Source organism: Erythrolamprus reginae, chromosome 1 (assembly GCF_031021105.1).
Source record: "Erythrolamprus reginae isolate rEryReg1 chromosome 1, rEryReg1.hap1, whole genome shotgun sequence".
NCBI lineage: Eukaryota > Metazoa > Chordata > Lepidosauria > Squamata > Dipsadidae > Erythrolamprus > Erythrolamprus reginae.
In genome coordinates, this window is record NC_091950.1 from 41861115 (window position 1) to 41881925 (window position 20811).

General features: G+C 40.7%; 1 protein-coding gene across 1 annotated transcript in view; it reads left to right on the forward strand.

Moving 5' to 3' along the window:
• Positions 1-18757, forward strand: part of PRKCH (protein kinase C eta) — a 119764-nt gene extending 101007 nt beyond the window's left edge. Inside the window, exons 13-14 of the mRNA XM_070750736.1 lie at positions 16388-16531; positions 17835-18757. Coding sequence (XP_070606837.1) covers positions 16388-16531; positions 17835-17981 — 291 coding nt within the window. The 3' untranslated portion in view covers positions 17982-18757. The remainder of the gene's footprint in view (positions 1-16387; positions 16532-17834) is intronic.
• Positions 18758-20811: the final 2054 nt, after the last annotated feature.

The following is a 20811-nucleotide window of genomic DNA, read 5'->3' on the forward strand; positions in this document are numbered from 1 at the left end:
TGTACTTTCGTACTATTGGGATCTCATCCCAGGAGGTGATTCATATTGCTGTTTCAAAGTTGGGAAAAAATGCTTCAGAACAAAACATGTTCAGTTGGTCTGTATTTCACATTTATTCAGTTCAGTTTTTTATTAACATTTTATGCAAAGATAAAGTTCAGTTTTTTATTAACATTTAATGCAAGATAGGAGCCAATCCATCTATGTGGCCTTTATTTGGAAGATTTTCAGGTAATCTAGAGATGTGACAGGTATAAGCAATTCCAAAAAGTGCTGAATTGTGTTGAAAGGCAAGACAAAGCTGTGACTTTGCCATTGGTAAAATGTAGGCAGAGTGGTCCAATAAAATAAGGATAGTGACCTGATTTGTGCGCGCATGCGCAGAGGTGTGCTGAATGGTGTTGTGGTTGGCTCTGGCCCAGCGCCTGCCCCAGGGAATGTGGAGGTGGATGCAGGGGAAACTTCAACATGTCATAGGCCTGTGTTATTGCCGACAGAGTCAGTTCAGAGTTTAGTTTCCTCGGACGACGAAGAAGGTGGGAGTGACTTGGAAGAGGGGGGCTTGGCACACAGCCCAGGCAGTCAATCTCCATTATCTTCCACTGATTCAGATGAAGGTGTCTTGGACCCACGCAAGCACAGAATTATGCATAGAAGAGACCAAGTAAGGACATATTACAGGAGATAAGAGAGGCCACCTGTGTTTGGGTGGTGCTCCAGTAATTAGGGCTGCTGCTATAAATAGCAGCGTGTGGGTTTGGCCGTTGTGGAAGAGTATCTGATTGCAGTTCTTCAGGAATCGTGTGTTGCTGTTTTCTGGACTTTGTTTGTTGATTTTTCATGCCTTTGAAACCAAAGCAGAGCAACGTGTGTGTGTGTGTGTCTCACTTCATTGGAAGAAGAAGGGATGTGAAGTTTCTTCACAGCTGCTAGCTAAGTACTTAATGACTGCTTAAGGGAAATTGTACAGACTACCCGGTTGTTTTGGGATGAGTGCTCTTTGCAATACAAAAAGAGGGCTTAGTTTATTTTGAATTTTGTGATAAAGAACATTGTTTTGAATTTTCAAACGTGTGTGTGTCTGAAATTTGTACCCTTGAATTTTTGGGAGGCTCCTACCAGAGAGCCCGACAGAACAGATGGATGGGCGGAGCCTCCTGCCACCGGCACTACTGGTTCTTAGAACCAGGCCAAATTGGGAACAACCCACCGCTGATTTGTACCTTTTGGACTTCTGATTATCATCCTGCTTGTTATAAGGCTGATTTCATGCATGTGGCTTCAGTTAGATTTGTAGTGATGGGATTTACAATCTAGAGATTTTTAATTGTATTTTCTCTCTGGCTGCAGTAATATTGCATGGTGTCAGTGCTCTCAGCTTTAAAAAAATCTCTACTACAGATGGGAGGAGAGGGACTATAGTTACAGCTCTGAAATATGGGACTGGCTTTCCCAACATCAGCAAGCCACCATCAAATTAGCTGCAATTATTTTGTAATAATTACACTATCTTTAATAGTTTTGTTACAATTAAACAACTTTTAAAGATTTTGTTATGATTAAATAGGCAATTATAATTTTGTTATAATTAAATAAGCATTTATAATTTTGTTATGTTAAATAGGTGCATTTCATATTAATAAAATGAAAGTTCTCTGATCATTATTTTACAAATGTATTTATCTTTTTAAAAAGTCATATTACTGTTCTGTGGGACTTAAAATTATGAATTTGGTGGTCCATGGGATTTAAAAGTATGACATTGGTGGTCCCTGAGGTCCAAAAGGTTAATAATTAAAATAGATAATTGAAAAATTTTATTATGTTTTTTCAATAACCTTCCAGAGTAATTTAAAATAATTCAAAGTTATCCTCACCAACCACAGCCAGCAATAAAACTGTGGAGATAGCAATAGGTGAGACAATTAAAAAACATTTTTTCCCAAAATTCATACTTTTATTTTCATGATAGGGCTGAGCTGTACTGTCTGATATTTTTAATGAAATGAGACTGGGCAGGGAAATAAATTTTCCCGTCTGTGTCATTTCTGCAGCCTGTAAAGGTTGTGAAATTGGGGAAGGCCTTCAACTCACCACTAAATGAAATGAGTTCTTTAATTCCCAGAACCAGTCATGCTGTCTGCTGTGCTTTTCCCACCTCCTCTGAAAGGCACCAGGTTGGAGGAAGTGTGCAGGTATACCAGTGATGGGATACCAAATTTTTTACTACCACACTGTGGGCGTGGCTTATGCATTTTATTTCAACATCTTTCAGTGCAAATTGGGTGCTCTGAGCCGGAGCTCCAAATTTTGCTACCGGAATTGCGTTCCTGACCATTCCCGTAGGAGCCCATCACTGATGTACTGTATACCATTATTTGCTGAAAGGGGGATCATCATAGGATACGAATCTAATGTACAAGGGTTGCTCAGAAAGTAATGCACCACATTTTTTTTATCAGCCTACAATAATTGTACGAATGCAAAACTTTAGATATACATTATTTGAGTTGTCAGGAGTGCATGTGTAAATTTTGCATTTCTTCAGGCAGGTAATGTAGCTGCAGCAGTGTTTCAAAATGGTGTCTGTAAGTGATGTATGTTACAAGCAGCATGTCATTGAATTTCTCACTGCGGAGAAAGAAACTGTTGAGAACATTCACAAACATTTATGTACAGTTGATGGAGAATCTGCAGTCGACAGAAGTATGGTTAATTGCTGGGCACAGAGCGGGAGGCCATTAGAGGCGATTTGCACAGTCCACAAATGGCTTCGTTACCAGAACAAGGAGTGGTACCAACAGGGCATACATGCTCCTGTGTCTCACTGGAGGAAGGCCATGGAATGGGACTGAGATTACATAGAAAAATAGAGAGTGTAGAAGAAACATCATTCTTTCTTGTCTGTAAGTTTCATTGGGTTCAATAAATTATTGTTGAAGAAAACAAATGTGGTGCATTACTTTCTGGGCAACTCTCGTACATTAATGCAATTGCTTGTCTTCCAGGCTAGTTGTTTTGGATTTAACACTGCAACTAATCCTGCCTTGAGATTCTAGGAGCAGGGCACAATATAAATGTAACTGAATGAATAGATTTTTAAAAATTAGCCTTCTGGCCTTGGGCATCTTTCTCCATTCCTTTTATTCATTTACATTACCACTTTCTAATGCCTTGGAAAGACCTCACTTGGAATACTCACTTGGAATACTACTACTACATACAGCTTTGGTCACCATGATGTAAAAAAGATGTGGAGACTCTAGAAAGAGTGAGGAGAAGAACAACAACGGAATACAAGAATGGTGGAAGGTCTTAAGCATAAAACTTATCAGGAAAGACTTAATGAACTCAATCTGTATAGTCTGGAGAACAGAAGAAAAAGGGGGAACATGATCGAAACATTTAAATATGTTAAAGGGTTAAATAAGGTTCAGGAGGGAAGTGTTTTTAATAGGAAAGTGAACACAAGAACAAGGGGACACAATCTGAAGTTAGTTGGGGGAAAGATCAAAAGCAACATGAGAAAATATTATTTTACTGAAAGAGTAGTAGATCCTTGGAACAAACTTCTAGCAGACGTGGTTGGTAAATCCACAGTAACTGAATTTAAATATGCCTGGGATAAACATATATCCATCCTAAGATAAAATACAAAAAACAGTATAAGGGCAGACTAGATGGATCATGAGGTCTTTTTCTGCCTTCAGTCTTCTATGTTTCTATGTAACAAAGATGATTAGAGGACTGGAAGCTAAAACATATAAAGAACAGTTCCTGGAATTGGATATGTCTAGTTTGATGAAAAGAAGGAACAGGAGAGAAATGATAGTAGTGTTCCAATATTTCGGGGGCTGCCCCAAAGAAGAGGGAATCAAACTATTCTCCAAAGCACCTGAGGACAGGACAAGAAGGGTGGAAAATAATCAAAGAGAGAAGCAATTTAGAACTGAGGAGGAACTTCTTGATAAAACAATTAATCAGTGGAACAGCTTGACTCCAGAAGTTGTGAATGCTCCAACACTGGAGGTTTTTAAGAGGAGATTGGATAACCATTTGTCTGAAGTGGTGTAGGTTTTCCTGCCTAAACAGAGGGTTGGTCCCTTCTAACTCTCTTATTTTCTAAATTCTTTAAATTTTCTTTTTTTTCCTTGTCAAGCAAGATAAGTACAGTATTGGCCATATCTTGCACAAAGAATACCCCAACCTATTTTATACCCAGAACAATATAGTCCATGGAATAATACATGGATTTGAATATGCAGTATTATAAATTATAGTGCAATCTATAGATTATAGATTCACTTTATTTTTGCACAGCTGGACTTGACCCAGGGCCTGAATCTACAATCAATATGAGGCCATAACTGTGTGATTTGGGCTCAGGCCTACTCTCTCATTCATAAATGATTCCATTTTTTCCTTACAACATTCTAGAGAAAATTAGAAAAGGTAGCACTTTTGCAGATTAATACAATTTAATTGAATATGTTAAAGGGTTAAATAAGGTCCAGGAGGGAAGTGTTTTTAATAGGAAAGTGAACACAAGAACAAGGGGACACAATCTGAAGTTAGTTGGGGGAAAGATCAAAAGCAACGTGAGAAAATATTATTTTACTGAAAGAGTAGTAGATCCTTGGAATAAACTTCCAGCAGACGTGGTTGATAAATCCACAGTAACTGAATTTAAACATGCCTGGGATAAACATATATCCATCCTAAGATAAAATACAGAAAATAGTATAAGGGCAGACTAGATGGACCTTGAGGTCTTTTTCTGCCGTCAGTCTTCTATGTTTCTATGTTTCTATGAATAAATAATATCCCCAAATTAAAAAAAAATGATATTTTTTTTTTGCTACAAATCCTGATTTGAGGCTCAGTTTCCTCACAACATCAGGAACTCTGGTAGTAAGTACTAAGGGGGAAAAACCTTCCTTGGGGTCAAGTAGAAATTTGATTACTATGTGCTGTTTCCATCTTTCAGTCTTTTTTCCATTTTCTAATACATGAACATTGAAGAAATATTTTTCCTTTCTTATAGATTATTCAGCCACTACTTTTAATTATAACTTTTGCTTTATTTAAATAAATATTTTTAAGAGCAAAGTTTGGGGGGGAAATTCTCTGTTTTTTAGTGCAAGTTCCCTTTAGCTCTTTTTGATGAACAAAGTGGCTGGATTCTTAAATCTCTTTTTTATTTATTTGTTAAAATTTATTATTAGACTTCCTTGCCAACCATCCTGTTAAGGTGAGGCTATTTAAAAGGGCAATTAGATTAAAAATTAATTTTCTTGTCTTACTCCTTACATCAATGTTTTTGTTTTGAGTAGTTTATTGCATGTCATTACTCACAGAAAAGTTATACTTACCCTCCTTAATTGGCTTACCTTACCTTATTTACATTTGTTTTTATGGTTTATTTCATGGTAATGGCAAATTCCATTTAAAGAACTTATTTTAAGAACAAGAACAATTTTAGATTTGAAAAAAGGACAATATTATTGCAGTAAAATTCAAAAAGTCTACTCAATTAAAAATTCCCTTGATGCATGGTGGATCTTTAGTTATAATTTAAATTATCCTAAAATGCAAACACTGTAAAAGGGTGTTGAATGTTGTAATATTGTAATATCATGTTTTTTCAGATGAGGTTCTATTATCTAGAGTTTTCTTTCTTCTGTTTCAACAATAAAAATGTGAGTTTGTTTGCAATACCAAATGAGTAAGAGCTATAATTTTAATCACAGTAACTAGAAGGGTTGGGAAGAAGCCCCATAAATTAAATCATCTTATGCTTGCAGGCATAGTAACTAAACATTTTCTCTTCTTTTCTGGGGCACTATTTAATACAAAGGATAAATCTTTTATAAGAAGACCCTGAAAATGCCTGTTTTCAGAAATATTAAAACAGGAAGCGAAAGGTCTATGATTCAACTTTATTTCTTTCTATCTAATCAATTCAAAATACATTCATTTCCTCCCTTTCTAAGAATTCTGAAAACTTTCGGAGATGTCTCATTGGTAGCTTACATGACTCAATGCCTGGGCATTATGGGAAGAGTTTAATTAAACAAGATTAATTAATACGCTTGATGTTAGGATACCTAAATAACACATATTCATATGGCTTCGTGGAGTAGTGAGTTCTAAAATCCTTTGGTACTGGTTCATGTATGCCCTTGCACATGCAATACTTCTGTGCATACGCAGAAGCGTCCCCTGGCAGGTGGGCGGAACCTACCACCACTGGCGCTACTGATTTGCAGAACCGGGTTGAATCAGGAGCAACCCACTGCTGGCTCTCTATGAGTATTCCTTAGTACAAATACATACCATTTGACTGCATTGATTATAACGATACGAGCCAAAGGTTGCAAAACATCTTTGTTTTTCAAAGCTGGTTTTGTTCATGATCAAAACTGGTGATCGTCTTTTAAAGTACAGTGGTACCTCCACCTACAAACGCCTCTACTTATGAACTTTTGTAAATAAGAACCGAGTGTTCAAGATTTTTTTGCCTCTTCTCAAGAACCATTTTCACTTATAAACCCGAGCTTTCAAAACTGTAACCGGAAAAGGCAGGGAGAAGCCTCTTTGGGGCCTCTCTAGGAATCTCCTGGGAGGAAACAGGGCCGAAAAAGGTGGGGGAGAAGCCTCCGTTGTGCCTCTCTAGGAATCTCCTGGGAGGAAACAGTGCCTTCACCTTCCCTGTGGTTTCCCCAATCGCACGCACTACTTGCTTTTACATTGATTCCTATGGGAAAAATTGCTTCTTTTTACAAACTTTTCTACTTAAGAATCTGGTCACGGAACGAATTAAGTTCGTAAGCAGAGGCACTGTACAGTACATTCACTTTAAAGTACTTACAAGCCACACATGGTTAGTTATATTTTCCTTTTGACTGCAGCAAGGGTCTGGAGCAGGGGTCCCCAATCTTTTTACACAGGGGGCCAGTTCATTGTCCCTCAAACTGTTGTAGGGCCGGACTATTAAAAACACTATGAACAAATCCCTATGCACACTGCACATACCTTATTTTAAAGTAAAAAACAAAATGGGAACATACTAGTTAGAGGGAGGGAAGAAATCTGAAATGCATATATGTTTACGTTGTGTTTTTAATTTTCTATTGTTAACATCTGATTGGCTATACAAGGTTTATAGAAAAATGTGTAAAGAAAGAAGGAAGCACTTTGGCATAATGGTTAATAAGTTAGAAATATAATTGGTGTTGTACTTTTCGAAGGAACATTAAGGAGAGAATTTAATTAAAAGGAAAGTATGTACCTGTGCTCCTGTCACTCACCCGTGGGCCGGAAAAATGGCCTCAGTGGGCCGCATGCGGCCCACGGGCCGTAGTTTGGGGACTGCTGGTCTGGCATATATAGGAAGATAAAAAGCTCCCAAAAATGCTGAGCTGGCTTGGGACAAGAGTCTTGTACTAGGTCAAACAAACCATAGTTAAAGTGGTTTGCCAGCTCCAGAAGCCATTGCACCATTGAGACAAGGCAGACATCAAGGCAGAAAGGGCTGAGTAATAGGCAGAGAAAGTGAACTCGTTTAAACTTTCATCTTAAGAGACAAAATCAGCGAACGAAGCAGGTTTTTCTGGCACTTGTTGGACCAGGTTTGTCTTGCAGTCATCAGTAATCCCTAGCAGGCTTGTAGTGCAAACTAAAAGACTTAATTCACTGGACTAAGAATTTGTAGGCTGGCAAAAAAGCATTTGTGGCAAGATCCTAATTACCAGAAGCTTTTGAGAGTTCTGTGACAAAGGCACACTCCCAGTAGTCCTTCAGCAATCAAACTATTATTAACAAGAGGTGGTAACTATGTAATAATGTGATGTCTCTTCAATATTCATGTCGATGTGGAACTTCCCTTTCAACACAGGTTTTTCCCCCCCTGAAACTTAGAGGCCATTAAAGAGAATGAACAACACTTCTTTGGATCACTTTTTGGACAAGGTCACCTTGACTTGCTTGATCTGAATTGCATGAGTTCTGAAAAAGGAAGAGGGGCAATATATTTGGAAATAGTCAAATTTCATTCTTGGTCACATTTTATGCTGCAATCATCAGGACAGAGAGCTGATTAGATTGATTGCAGGGCTGAAATTCAATTTTTTCCCCCCTACCTTTTCTGTGGACGTGTCTTGATGGGCGTGGCAGTGCAAGGATCCTGCAAAATCCCCATTCCCTCCTCCACTCTTGGGGAAAGAATATTGCAAAAACCCACTCTGGGGCCAACCAGAGGCAGTATTTGCCGGTTCTCCAAACTACCTCTACTTAAGAACTTAATTCGTTCTGTGACCAGATTCTTAAGCAAAAACATTCTTAAGTAGAAGCAATTTTTCCCATAGGAATCAATGTAAAAGCAAATAATGCGTGCAAACCCATTAGGAAAGAAATAAAAGCTCGGAATTTGGGTGGGAGGAGGAGGAGGAAGAAGAGGAGGAGGAGGAGGACAGTCGCTGCCAAAGGAAGAAGGTGAGGTGAGTGGAATCAAAAAAATCCAAAACTTTAAGACTTTAAAAAAAAAAAGAGGGATTCTGAGGCAGCGAGGAGGAGCATCGGGCGCGAGGCTGCCTCCTATACACTGCTTCTCATACACTGGCTGCTGCTACTGCTTCTTGCTGCCTTTTCCTTCCCATGCTGAAGGGCTCCCCTCTCCTCTCGCTCGTAGCCGGCGCATTTCCTTTGCTGTAGTTATGACCTATAAAGCCCTACATGGCATCGGACCAGGATATCTTCGAGACCGCCTTCTGCCGCACGAATCCCAGCGACCGGTTAGGTCCCACAGAGTTGGCCTTCTTCGGGTCGTCTGGCGGGACCCAGGGGAAGAGCCTTCTCTGTGGTGGCTCCGACCCTCTGGAACCAGCTCCCCCCAGAGATTATGATTGCCCCCACCCTCCTTGTCTTTCGTAAACTCCTTAAAAGCCACCTCTGCCGTCAGGCATGGGGGAATTGAAACATCTCCCCCTTGCCCATGTAGCTTTTGTGTATGATTCGATTATGTGCTTGTTTTTTATATATTGGGGTTTCTTTTTTGGATTTTTTAACCTAAAACTGTAATTTAGATTGCTAAATATTAGATTTGTTACTATGTACTGTTTTTTACCATTTTTGTGAGCCGCCCCGAGTCTGCGGAGAGGGGCGGCATATAAATCCAATAAATCTAATCTAATCTAATCCTCTGATGCCCAGAGCGGAGAGAGCATTTCATTTCTCTGGGCGCTGGCAGAGGTTTATTCCCTGTCCAAGTGCCCAGAGAAAGGAAAATGCTTCGTTCACTCTGGACTGCCAAAGCTTCCTTAAGTGCCACTAAAAGGCTCCTCTGGCAGTCCAGATGGCCGGGATTAAAGGGGGAATGGCAGGAAACTGGCCGGGCCTTCGTGTCGCTCTCAAATTTCCTGGGAATTTTTTCCAGGCTCGAGTTCTTAAGTAGAAAATGGTTCTTAAGTAAAGGCAAAAAAATCTGGAACACCCGGTTCTTATCTAGAAACGTTCTTAAGTAGAGGCATTCTTAAGTAGAGGTATCACTGTACTCAAAATTTTTACTAGCGGCTCTCCAGAATTTATTTATTTATTTATTTATTTTATTTATTTATTTTGTCCAATGCAAATTGAAAGTTAAAGAGAATAAAAACGTGTAGTAGTAAATATCAGGGAAGGGATAGAAGAAGAGATATGAGAATAGAATACATCAATGAAAAGTAGAGGAAGGATATATGGATGGGAGAAAAGATATATAAAATATAGGAGAGACAATTGGACAGGGGACGGAAGGCACACTGGTGCACTTATGCTCGCCCCTTACTGACCTCTAAGGAATCTGGAGAAGTCAACCGTGGAAAGTCTAAGGGAAAAATGTTGGGGGTTGACACCACGGATTCTGGTAATGAGTTCCACGCTACAATAACTCGATTGCTAAAGTCATATTTTTTACAGTCAAGTTTGGAAAGGTTGATATTAAGTTTGAACCTTTTGTGTGCTCTTGTGTTATTGCGGTTGAAGCTGAAGTAGTCTTTGACAGGCAGGACATTGCAGCATATGATCTTGTGGGCAATACTTAGATCATGTTTAAGGCGGCATAGTTCTAAGCTTTCTAGACCCAGGATTGTAAGTCTAGTGTTGTAGGGTATTCTGTTTCGAGTGGTGGAGTGAAGGACTCTTCTGGTGAAGTATCATTGGACTTTTTCTAGGGTGTTGATGTCCGAAATTCGGTGTGGGTTCCAGACAGGTGAGCTGTATTCGAATCTGTCAGAACCTGCTGAATTTCATCCCTGGTTGATTATCTGGACAGTGTTTTGCTTCAGCGTTCTCCTCTCTTACAGATGGCAGATGTCCATGTGTCCTTTTTAGTTATGAACAGTTTTGCCATTTGTAGGACTTCCCCTTGTAGTTGATAATCTCCTGGAAGTTCTGTCCCGTTCAGATGTTCAGACCTGAAATTTCTCATCACAGTTGCCACCCATTTCATACAATAAACAGTAGGCGCCAGGTCTTCTGGTCACAGACTTTTTCACTAGGATATGCTTGCTGTTATTTTATATTCTATATTTATAGTTATAACTTCTAGATTAACCAACCCATTTATCAATGAGTAAGGTCTATAAGGAAATTGGGTTCTTCTTCTGTAGAAACTGCACAAACAGTTATATTGAATGACATCAATGATAAGGAAAGGCGTGGTGATAAAGAAATTGATAGTTTTATTGAGAAATCCTTCAAAAGACATTTTTAATTTGAATGCAAACTACGAATGATGCTTAGAGACCAATTATTTCTTTTTTTTTTTCTCAAATGGAACTATGAACCCAGATTCTATAATAAGTTGAAGCCATTTGGGACAGACAAAATGCTTCCATGGTGTACCTGTTCTCCAATACATCTCATCTGTGATAATCTCTCTGCCTTCTTTTTTCCTTTTCTTCCTCTTATCTTCCCCCCTTACACACACTGAATCCTGAATCTTTATCGCATCTTTGATGCAAAATTTCTGGCCCCGGATATTTACATTTTTCATCATTTAGGAATCAAGAGTTCAAACCTTTCAATAACACATAATGATGTAATAATATGAACAGAGTGGTGTGATTGCCCACTGGTGAAGATGCTCACCTCCCACTTGGAGGGTTGAGAGTTCAATCCTAGGCAATCCTAGGCAGATATTTCTCTCCCAGAGCACAAAGAAAAAAAAAATTCTGCTCTGAACTCTGTGTGGCATCAAGAAGGGCGTTTGTCATTTGCTGGCTGGGGAATTCTGGGAGTTGAAGTCCAGATAGTTTCAAGTTGCCAAGGTTGGGAAACACTGGTCTAGTAAATGCTCAGCTCTATTTAGTTGCCCCAACTCTAAAACAGAGTTAATATAGCAATAGTATTTGTTCTGCCGGGCTCCATGGTATGAGTCTCCTGAAAATTCAAGGGTACAAATTTCAGACACACACACACTCGAAAGTTCAAAAACAATGTTCTTTATCACAAAAATTCAAAAGAAACAAAGCACCCTTTTTATATTGCAAAGAGCACTCGTTCCAAAACAACCTGGCAGTCTGTACAATCCCCTTAATCAGTCCTTAAGTACTTAGTTAGCAGCTGTGAAGGAACGTCACAGCCCTCCTTCTTCCACAAAGTGAGACACACACACTTTGCTCTGCTTTGGTTTCAAAGTTGTGAAAAATCAACAAACAAAGTCTGGAAAGAGCAAGGCACGGGCCTGAAGAAACAACGATCAGATAATCTTCCACAATGGCCATGCCAGCACGCTGCTATTTATATCAGCAGCTCTAATTACTGGAGCCCCACCCAAACACAGGTGGCCTCCCTTATCTCCTGTAATATTTCTTCAATTGGTCTCTTCGATGCATAATTCTGCGCATGCGTGGGTCTAACACTTCCTCATCCGAATCGACCAAAGATAATGGAGATAATGGAGATCCTGGGCTGTGTACTAAGCCCCCCTCTTCCAAGTCCCCACCACCTTCTTCTTCATCCGAGAAAACTGCACTACCTGACTCTGTCGGCAATAAAACAGGCCTATGATATGTTGATGTTTCCCCTGCATCCACCTCCACGTTCCTTGGGGCAGGAGCTGGGCCAGAGCCAACCACAACAGTATTTAGACGTATATACCGCTTCACAATGCTTTACAGCCCTCTCTAAGCAATTTACAGAGAGTAAGCTAGATTGAATTCTTTAATTGGACAAGTGTGATTGGACACACAAGGAATTCGTCTTTGGTGCATATGCTCTCAGTGTACATAGAAGAAAAGGATACATTTTGTCAAGAATCATGAGGTACAACACTGTCATGGGGGTCAAATGAGCAATCAGGAAACATTCAATATTAATAAAAATCTTAAGGATATAAGCAACAAGTTACAGTCATGCAGTCATAAGTGGCGGGTGGGTGGGTGATAGGAACAATGAGAAAAAACTACTAGTAATAGTACTGCAGACTTAGTAAATAGTTTGACAGTGTTGAGGGAATTATTTGTTTAGCAGAGTGATGGCGTTCGGGAAAAAACTGTTCTTGTGTCTAGTTGTCTTGGTGTGCAGTGCTCTGTAGCGACGTTTTGAGGGCAGGAGTTGAAACAATTTATATCCAGGATGCGAGGGGTCAGTCGATATTTTTACAGCCCTCTTTTTGACTGTTGCAGTGTACAGGTCCTCAATGGGAGGCAGTATTTAATTGTTTTTTCTGTAGTTCTGATTATCCTCTGAAATCTGTGTAGGTCTTGTATATTAATGATATTATGTCTGCATTTGCACCATAAGCTCAGTATGATTACTGAATTAAGCCATTTTTTGAGTCTACATTACCAATAGTACTCAGGATAGGGCTGAAAAAAGTGACTTACAAATGTGCTTACAGTCATCCCAGCACCTCCATGGTCATGTGATAAGAAATTCAAATGCTTGGCTACAAAGTTTTTTATTTTATTTATTTATTTATTAGAGTTGAAAGGGACCTTACAGGCCATCAAGTTCAACCCCCTGCTCAAGCAGGAAACTTTACAATTCCCCAGCCAGATGGCAGTGCAATCTCCTCTTGAAAACTTCCAGAGTTGGGGCATTCACAACCTCTGCTGTCAGGCCGTTCCACTGGTTGATCGCTCTGACCATCAGGAAGTTCTTCCTTATCTCCAGGTTGAATCTCTCCTTGGTCAGCTTATTATTTATTTATTTATTTATTTATTTATTTATTACTTAGATTTGTATGCCGCCCCTCTCCGAAGACTCGGGGCGGCTCACAACATGTAAAAAACAAATCATAAGCAATCAGACAATTTAAAATATTTAAATATTTAAAAAACCCCATATGCTAACAGTCACACACACAGACATACCATGCATAAATTAAACGTGCCCAGGGGAGATGTTTCAGTTCCCCCATGCCTGACGGCAAAGGTGGGTTTTAAGGAGTTTACGGAAGGCAGGAAGAGTAGGGGCAGTTCTAATCTCCGGGGGGAGTTGGTTCCAGAGAGTCGGTGCCGCCACAGAGAAGGCTCTTCCCCTGGGGCCCGCCAACCGACATTGTTTAGTTGACGGGACCCGGAGAAGGCCCACTCTGTGGGACCTAATCGGTCGCTGGGATTCGTGCGGCAGGAGACGGTCTCGGAGATATTCTGGTCCGATGCCATGAAGGGCTTTAAAGGTCATAACCAACACTTTGAATTGTGACCGGAAATTGATCGGCAACCAATGCAGACTGCGGAGTGATGGTGAAACATGGGCATACCTGGGTAGGCCCATGACTGCTCTCGCAGCTGCATTTTGCACGATCTGAAGTTTCCGAACACTTTTCAAAGGTAGCCCCATGTAGAGAGCATTACAGTAGTCGAACCTCGAGGTGATGAGGGCATGAGTGACTGTGAGCAATGAGTCCCGGTCCAGATAGGGCCGCAACTGGTGCACCAGGCGAACCTGGGCAAACGCCCCCCTCGCCACAGCTGAAAGATGTTGTTCTAATGTGAGCTGTGGATCGAGGAGGACGCCCAAGTTGCGGACCCTCTCTGAGGGGGTCAATAATTCCCCCCCCAGGGTGATGGACGGACAGATGGGATTGTCCTTGGGAGGCAGAACCCACAGCTTCCAACCATTTTTCCTCATCTGGCCCTCTGGTGCCCTGGAAAATAGTGTGACCTCGTTCTCTCTGTGGCAACCCCTTAAGTAATAATAATAATAATAATAATAATAATAATAATAATAATAATAATTATTATTATTATTATTATTATTATTTATTAGATTTGTATGCCACCCCTCTCCGAAGACTCTGGGCAGCTCACAACAATAATCAAGACAATATAACATTGCAACAAATCTAATATTAAAAGAGAACAATATATAAAACCCCAACAATTAAAAACCATGCAACACATACATACCAAAAACATAAAATATAAAAGCCTAGGGGAGGTGTCTCAGTTCCCCTATGCCTGGCGATATAGGTGGGTCTTGAGTAATTTACGAAAGACAAGGAGGGTGGGGGCCGTTCTAATCAAGCAGTATACCTGTATACTGCTATCATGTCCCCCCCTGGCCCTTCTTTTCACTAGACTATCCATGCCCAGTTCCATCAACCTCTCTTCGTATGGCTTGGTCTCTAGTCCCTTTATCATTTTAGTTGCTCTTTTCTGTACCCTTTCCAGAGTCTCTATGTCTCTTTTGAAGTGTGGTGACCAGAACTGGATGCAATACTCCAGGTGCGGTCAGACCAGGGCATTATAGAGTGGTATTATTACCTCTCTAGTCTTGGAGTGTATCCCCCTGTTCATGCAGCTTTGGATTGTGTTGGCTTTTTTAGCCTTTGCTGCCTATTGCTGGCCCATGTTTAACTGGTTATCCACCAAGACTCCAAGATCCCTTTCACAGTCACTTATGGTGAGTGTGGTTTCGCCCAGTTTGTATGTATGTTTTGGGGTTTTTTTACCTAGGTGTAGGATTTTACTTTTCTCTACATTGAACAGGTTTTTCTCTACAGGTTAATGTGATCTCCATTTGTGACCAGCTGGCTTTCAACAAGCAAAGTCCATGGGGGAAGCCAGATTTGCTTAATGATGTTGTAAAATTGGACATTACTCAGTTAATGATTATATCACTTAGCAATGGAAGTTCTGGTTCTAATTGTGGTCATAAGCCACAGACTACCTACATGTGATGAATCATGATACATAAACACAAATCTAGCTAAGTTTGCATTGCTTTCTAACACAAAGCAAACTATGGTTAAAACTAGTCCAGATTTCTGCATTGTAAAATACAACCACTGGGTCTTTAATGGGCCTTAATAATTGTGTTATGCAAATTGAGCCTATATGTTTAAAACAATTTATGAATCATGAACATTGTGGAAAACAAATAAAACTCTGAACATGATAGTTCCTTGGAAGAAGCAATTTCATTTTATTACACACACACACACACACACACACACACACACACACATGGAGAACAGCTTTGATCTTTCCCCGCCTTTATCATTTTTTATAGAGGGATGATTGAGTTGGGGAGCCCTTACAGAGTAGTGCTGATAAAATCGCTCGGATCCGTGCGGACCTCGACTCCAATTGGAAAACAGAATTGACTGACAATGAGTCAGTCGAGGTGACTGGGGCCGTACTTGTCCACCTGTCTGGGAAGTGGACAAGGCCATTGGAGCTGTGAGTTCCGCCACCTGCTTACTGGATCCGTGTCCCTCCTGGCTGGTTTCGGCCAGGAAGGAGGTGACATGGAGCTGGGTCCAGGAGATTGTCAACGCTTCCTTGGGTAGGGGGTCCTTTCCATCACCCTATAAGGAGGCGCTTGTGCGCCCCCTCCTCAAGAAGCCTTCCCTGGACCCAGCCGTACTTAATAACTATCGTCCAGTCTCCAACCTTCCCTTTATGGGGAAGGTTGTTGAGAAGGTGGTGGCGCTCCAGCTCCTGCGGTCCTTGGAAGAAGCCGATTATCTAGGTCCCCAGCAATCAGGTTTCAGGCCCGGTTACAGCACGGAAACCGCTTTGGTCGCATTGATGGAGGATCTCCAAAATTTAATGAATGAATGAATAAATAAATAAATAAATAGGCTCATCTTTTTTACCATTGCCGTGTCCCAAGGTAATGCGATCATCTTTTTCAGCCTTCTGAACAGCCGAGTCAATGGGGAAGCCAGATTCACTTAATAACCGGAATAACAATTTATCAACTGCCATTATTCACTCAACAATGTGGCAAAAAAGATCGTAAAATGAGGGGAAACTCTCTTAACAATGGAAATGTTGGGCTCAACCATGATTGTAAATCGAGGACTACCTGCATTCAGCTATTGGGCAAATATTAAACTGACATTGCATGGCTGAGAGTTAATCTCTTCCTTTCCCCCCTTCTCTTTTAATAGTTCATGACAAAGAATCCTAAAATGCGACTCGGCAGTAGTGCCTTGGGGGGAGAGAAGGCGATTCTTCTGCATCCATACTTTGAGGAACTGGACTGGGACCTGCTAAACCAGCGCCTGATTGAGCCACCTTTCCGACCTCGAATCGTAAGTGTTTAAAACGATGAGGGGTGTGTACAGTGGTCCATACAAGGACAGATCACATCCAATAGAGCAGTGTTTCCCAACCTTGGCAACTTGAATATATTTGGACTTCAACTCCCAGAATTCCCATTCGCTGGCTGAGGAATTCTGGGAGTTGAAGTCCAAATATCTTCAAATTGCGAAGGTTGGGAAACACTGCAGTAGAGGAATAAATGCATTATATAAAAAATATATTATGGTTCAATGCACACCAGATTTGAGTGATTTTCAGCTTTTTTGCTTCTGCGCATGCGTGGAAGCAAAGAAACCGGCAAAAATCACGGAAATCTCATGTGGGCAAGCATCCTTGTGCGAGATTTTGCTTCAATTTTCACGCCAGGTGGGTGTGCCCACCCTGGACACGTATACAACCCGTGCCTGCTGCCGGGAACTGACCAGTAGCACTAGTGGGGGCAGCCCCTCGCTGGGTGTGGGCACATGCACGCATGCTAGGACACACACACAAACAAACACACACTTTTGACACATGAACCAAAAAGGTTCGCCATCCCTGGAATATACTGCCAGCAAGAAGAACTCTTCACATTTGTGTGTGTTGGGTCATATTTCCCGATTCTAGTGGAGAAATAAGAAGCTATTATCTATAGCTCAAACTATGTGTCCTGCTAGCTTCTGTCAACATAATATTCTCCAAGTAATAGTGTTATCTAATAACAACAACAACAACAACAATAATAATAATAATAACAACAACAAAACAACAACAACTGTTGTTGTTGTTGTTGTTGTTGTTGTTATTATTATTATTATTATTATTATTATTATTATTTATTAGATTTGTATGCCACCCCTCTCCGAACACTTGGAGTGGCTCACAACAACAAAACACAGTACAAATCCAATGATTAAAAAACAATTTAAAACCCTTAATATAAAAATAGTCATACATCCCAGACAAACCATACATAAAGGAGAAACGGCCCAGGGGAATCAATTTCTCCATGCCTGATGGCAGAAGTGGGTTTTAAGGTGTTTGCGAAAGGCAAGGAGGGTGGGGGCAGTCCTAATCTCCAGGGAGAGTTGATTCCAGAGGGTCGGGGCCGCCACAGAGAAGGCTCTTCCCCTGGGTCCCACCAGACCACATTGTTTCATCGACGGGACCCAGAGAAGGCCAACTCTGTGGGACCTAACTGGTCGCTGGGATTCGTGCGGCAGAAGCCGGTCCCGGAGATATTCTGGTCCAATGCCATGAAGGGCTTTATAGGTAATAACCAACACTAATATTTATTCTGTTTTCATTTCCCAGAAATCAAAAGAAGATGTGAGTAACTTTGATCCTGAATTTTTAAAGGAAGAGCCAATCTTGACTCCCATCGAAGAAGGAATACTATCCATGATCAATCAAGAGGAATTTAGAAACTTTTCCTATACAGATCCAGAATTAGAGTCTTAGCTCCATGTTGACTGGACTCTCTATTCAGCAGCAAAGAAGGATTGGAATACGGGATTGCCTGGACATTTGTTCACCTGGACCATCCAACAGGCAGACTTAGACTATGCCTCAGAGTAAAGAGGAGAAAAACAAAAGTGAGGAACTCAGCAGGAACAAGTAAATTAATGATGCACTAAAGAGGAATGAGTAGAGCTTGTTAGCTCTGAATGGCTACTGAAGTAACTTTGTAGTAACTCTGGGGAATTTCTAGATAGACAAAATCAACTCTGAGCCAAAACTACCTTTTTGCAGGACTGATTTCTCACAAAATAACTTGCCTGAACTACTTTCTGCAACCAAGGAAGCAAAAAGAGAATAGGGCTGACTGGTTCGAACAGTAAAAGGGAAAGGTTACATGTGCTACTACTTTGCTTAGAGGTTATTGGTTCAGGTTTCCTCAAATCTGAGTGAGTACACATCTGTTAGAACATAAGAACATCAGAAGAGCCATGCTGAATCAGGCCAAAGCCCATTCAGTCCCGCATTCTGTGTCACACAGTGGCCCACCAATTGTCCATGGGGATCTTGAGCAGAAAGAGAAGGCAAGACCCTCCCTTTCCCTTGACCCCCAACAAATGGTACCCAAGGGAATCTTGCCTGCCTGAACCAACACAGAGGCAGCACATGGACATCAGTTTCAATAACTACCGATACATTTGGATAAGAATATAAGAAACATAAGGAACATTTTGGGTGTTCATTTACAAATATTTATAATTATACACATTGACAGGAAAGGAAGGAAGGAAGGAAGGAAAAGAAAGAAAGAGGGAGGGGGGAGGGAGGTAAGGAAGAAAAAGAAAAAGGGAGGGAGGGAGGAAGGAAGGAAGGAAGGAAGGAAAAGAAAGAAAGAGGGAGGGGGAGGGAGGGAGAGAGGGAAGGAAGGAAAGAAGAAAAAGAAAAAGGGAGGGAAGGAAGGGAGGAAGGAAGGAAAAGAAAGAAAGAAAGAGGGAGGAGGGAGGGAGGGAAGGAGGGAGGAAAGGAAGGAAGGAAGAAAAAGAAAGAAAGAGGGAGGGAGGGGGAGGGAGGGAGGAAGGAGGGAGGAAAGGAAGGCAGGAAGAAAAAGAAAAAAAGGGAGGGAGGGAGGAAGGAAGGAAAAGAAAGAAAGGGAGGGAGGGAAGGAAGGAAGGAAGAAAAAGAAAAAGGGAGGGAAGGAAGGGAGGGAGGAAGGAAGGAAGGAAAAGAAAGAAAGAGGGAGGAGGGAGGGAAGGAGGGAGGAAAGGAAGGAAGGAAGAAAAAGAAAAAGAAAGGGAGGAAGGAAGGAAGGAAGAAAAAGGAAGAAAGAGGGAGGGGGAGGGAGGGAAGAAAGAAAGAAAAAGAAAAAAAGGGAGGGAGGAAGGAAGGAAGGAAAAGAAAGAAAGAGGGAGAAGGGAGGGAAGGAGGGAGGAAAGGAAGGAAGGAAGAAAAAGAAAAAAAGGGAGGGAGGGAGGAAAAGAAAGAAAGGGAGGGAGGGAGGGAAGGAAGTAAGAAAAAGAAAAAGGGAGGGAGGGAGGAAGGAAGGAAAAGAAAGAAAGAGGGAGGAGGGAGGGAAGGAGGGAGGAAGGAGGGAGGAAAGGAAGGAAGGAAGAAAAAGAAAAAAGGGAGGAAGGAAGGAAGGAAAAGAAAGAAAGAGGGAAGGAGGGAGGAGGGAGGGAAGGAGGAAAGGAAGGAAGAAAGAAAAAGGGAGGGAGGGAGGGAGGAAAAGAAGGAAAGGGAGGGAGGGAGGGAAGGAAGGAAAGGTTCCATCGTCTCTATCTTTATCATTATCTACCAGATACTGGCAATAAGGTAAAAAGGGGACTATCACAGTCCATTCTCGTGTTAAGGATATATGTCCATGTGAAGGAACAGAGAATCAATCTACCTGCTACCTCTGTATTAGAAGGAGGGGAAATATTATCTGCAAAATTTGTAAAATACTGAGGTTTTGTATACTTTGGCTAATTTAGTTTTAGGAGTTTCTTCTTTTTTATGACTATTATTGTTTTCTCCAGTTGCAGAAGAGAGTGCAACTGATTCTGTCTTTTATCCTAAGACAATTTTATTTCGATTCCCTTTACAAACTGATGGCACTTCCGGCTCTGCTTGGGTTTTTTGTTTTGTTTTTAAATGAAATTTTAAAATGTAGTGGTTAAATTATTTGTCCACATATATGAAGGACAATACACTGAAGCTATTTGTAACTTAATTCATATACTAAAACTGAATTAAGAGAACCCACACAATGTTTCATATATTGTGAGCTTGTGATGTCTTTGCCTCAATAGTAACATGGAGCTAGGAGACTCATGGTCAAGTCAGGAAATTTTATCTATTATTGTTACTATCTGTATCCATTTTCAAAGCATGTAATAATGTATGCAACTTTTCTGGTATTACCAGATTCTGCTTTACACCTCTCCAATCCACACTTTAATTGCTGCATATTAATCCAAATTTAATTAAACCTTATGTCAACTTTATTCATAAATCAATTTGAACAATGAATTCATCAAAATATTGAAAAGATGAGTGGAAGTTTGAAGCTGGATAAAATACAAGAAATAAGGACAGGATCCCCAAATTTCTGCAAAAAGCAAGCATATAGCAACAGTTAGCATGTAGCAAGCAACAAGATGATACTATTCAAATCCTCAAATCGGATTATATTTAAGGATATTCAAAATTTCTCTTGGGGTATCATGCAATCTCTGTGCCTCCCAAACATAAAGACCAGTCTTGGGGAATAAAATATAGGATTATATCCAACTCTAATTGAGATTACTTTGTCTTTTTAATGACTTTCTACTTCCCACAATACACGTCCCATGTC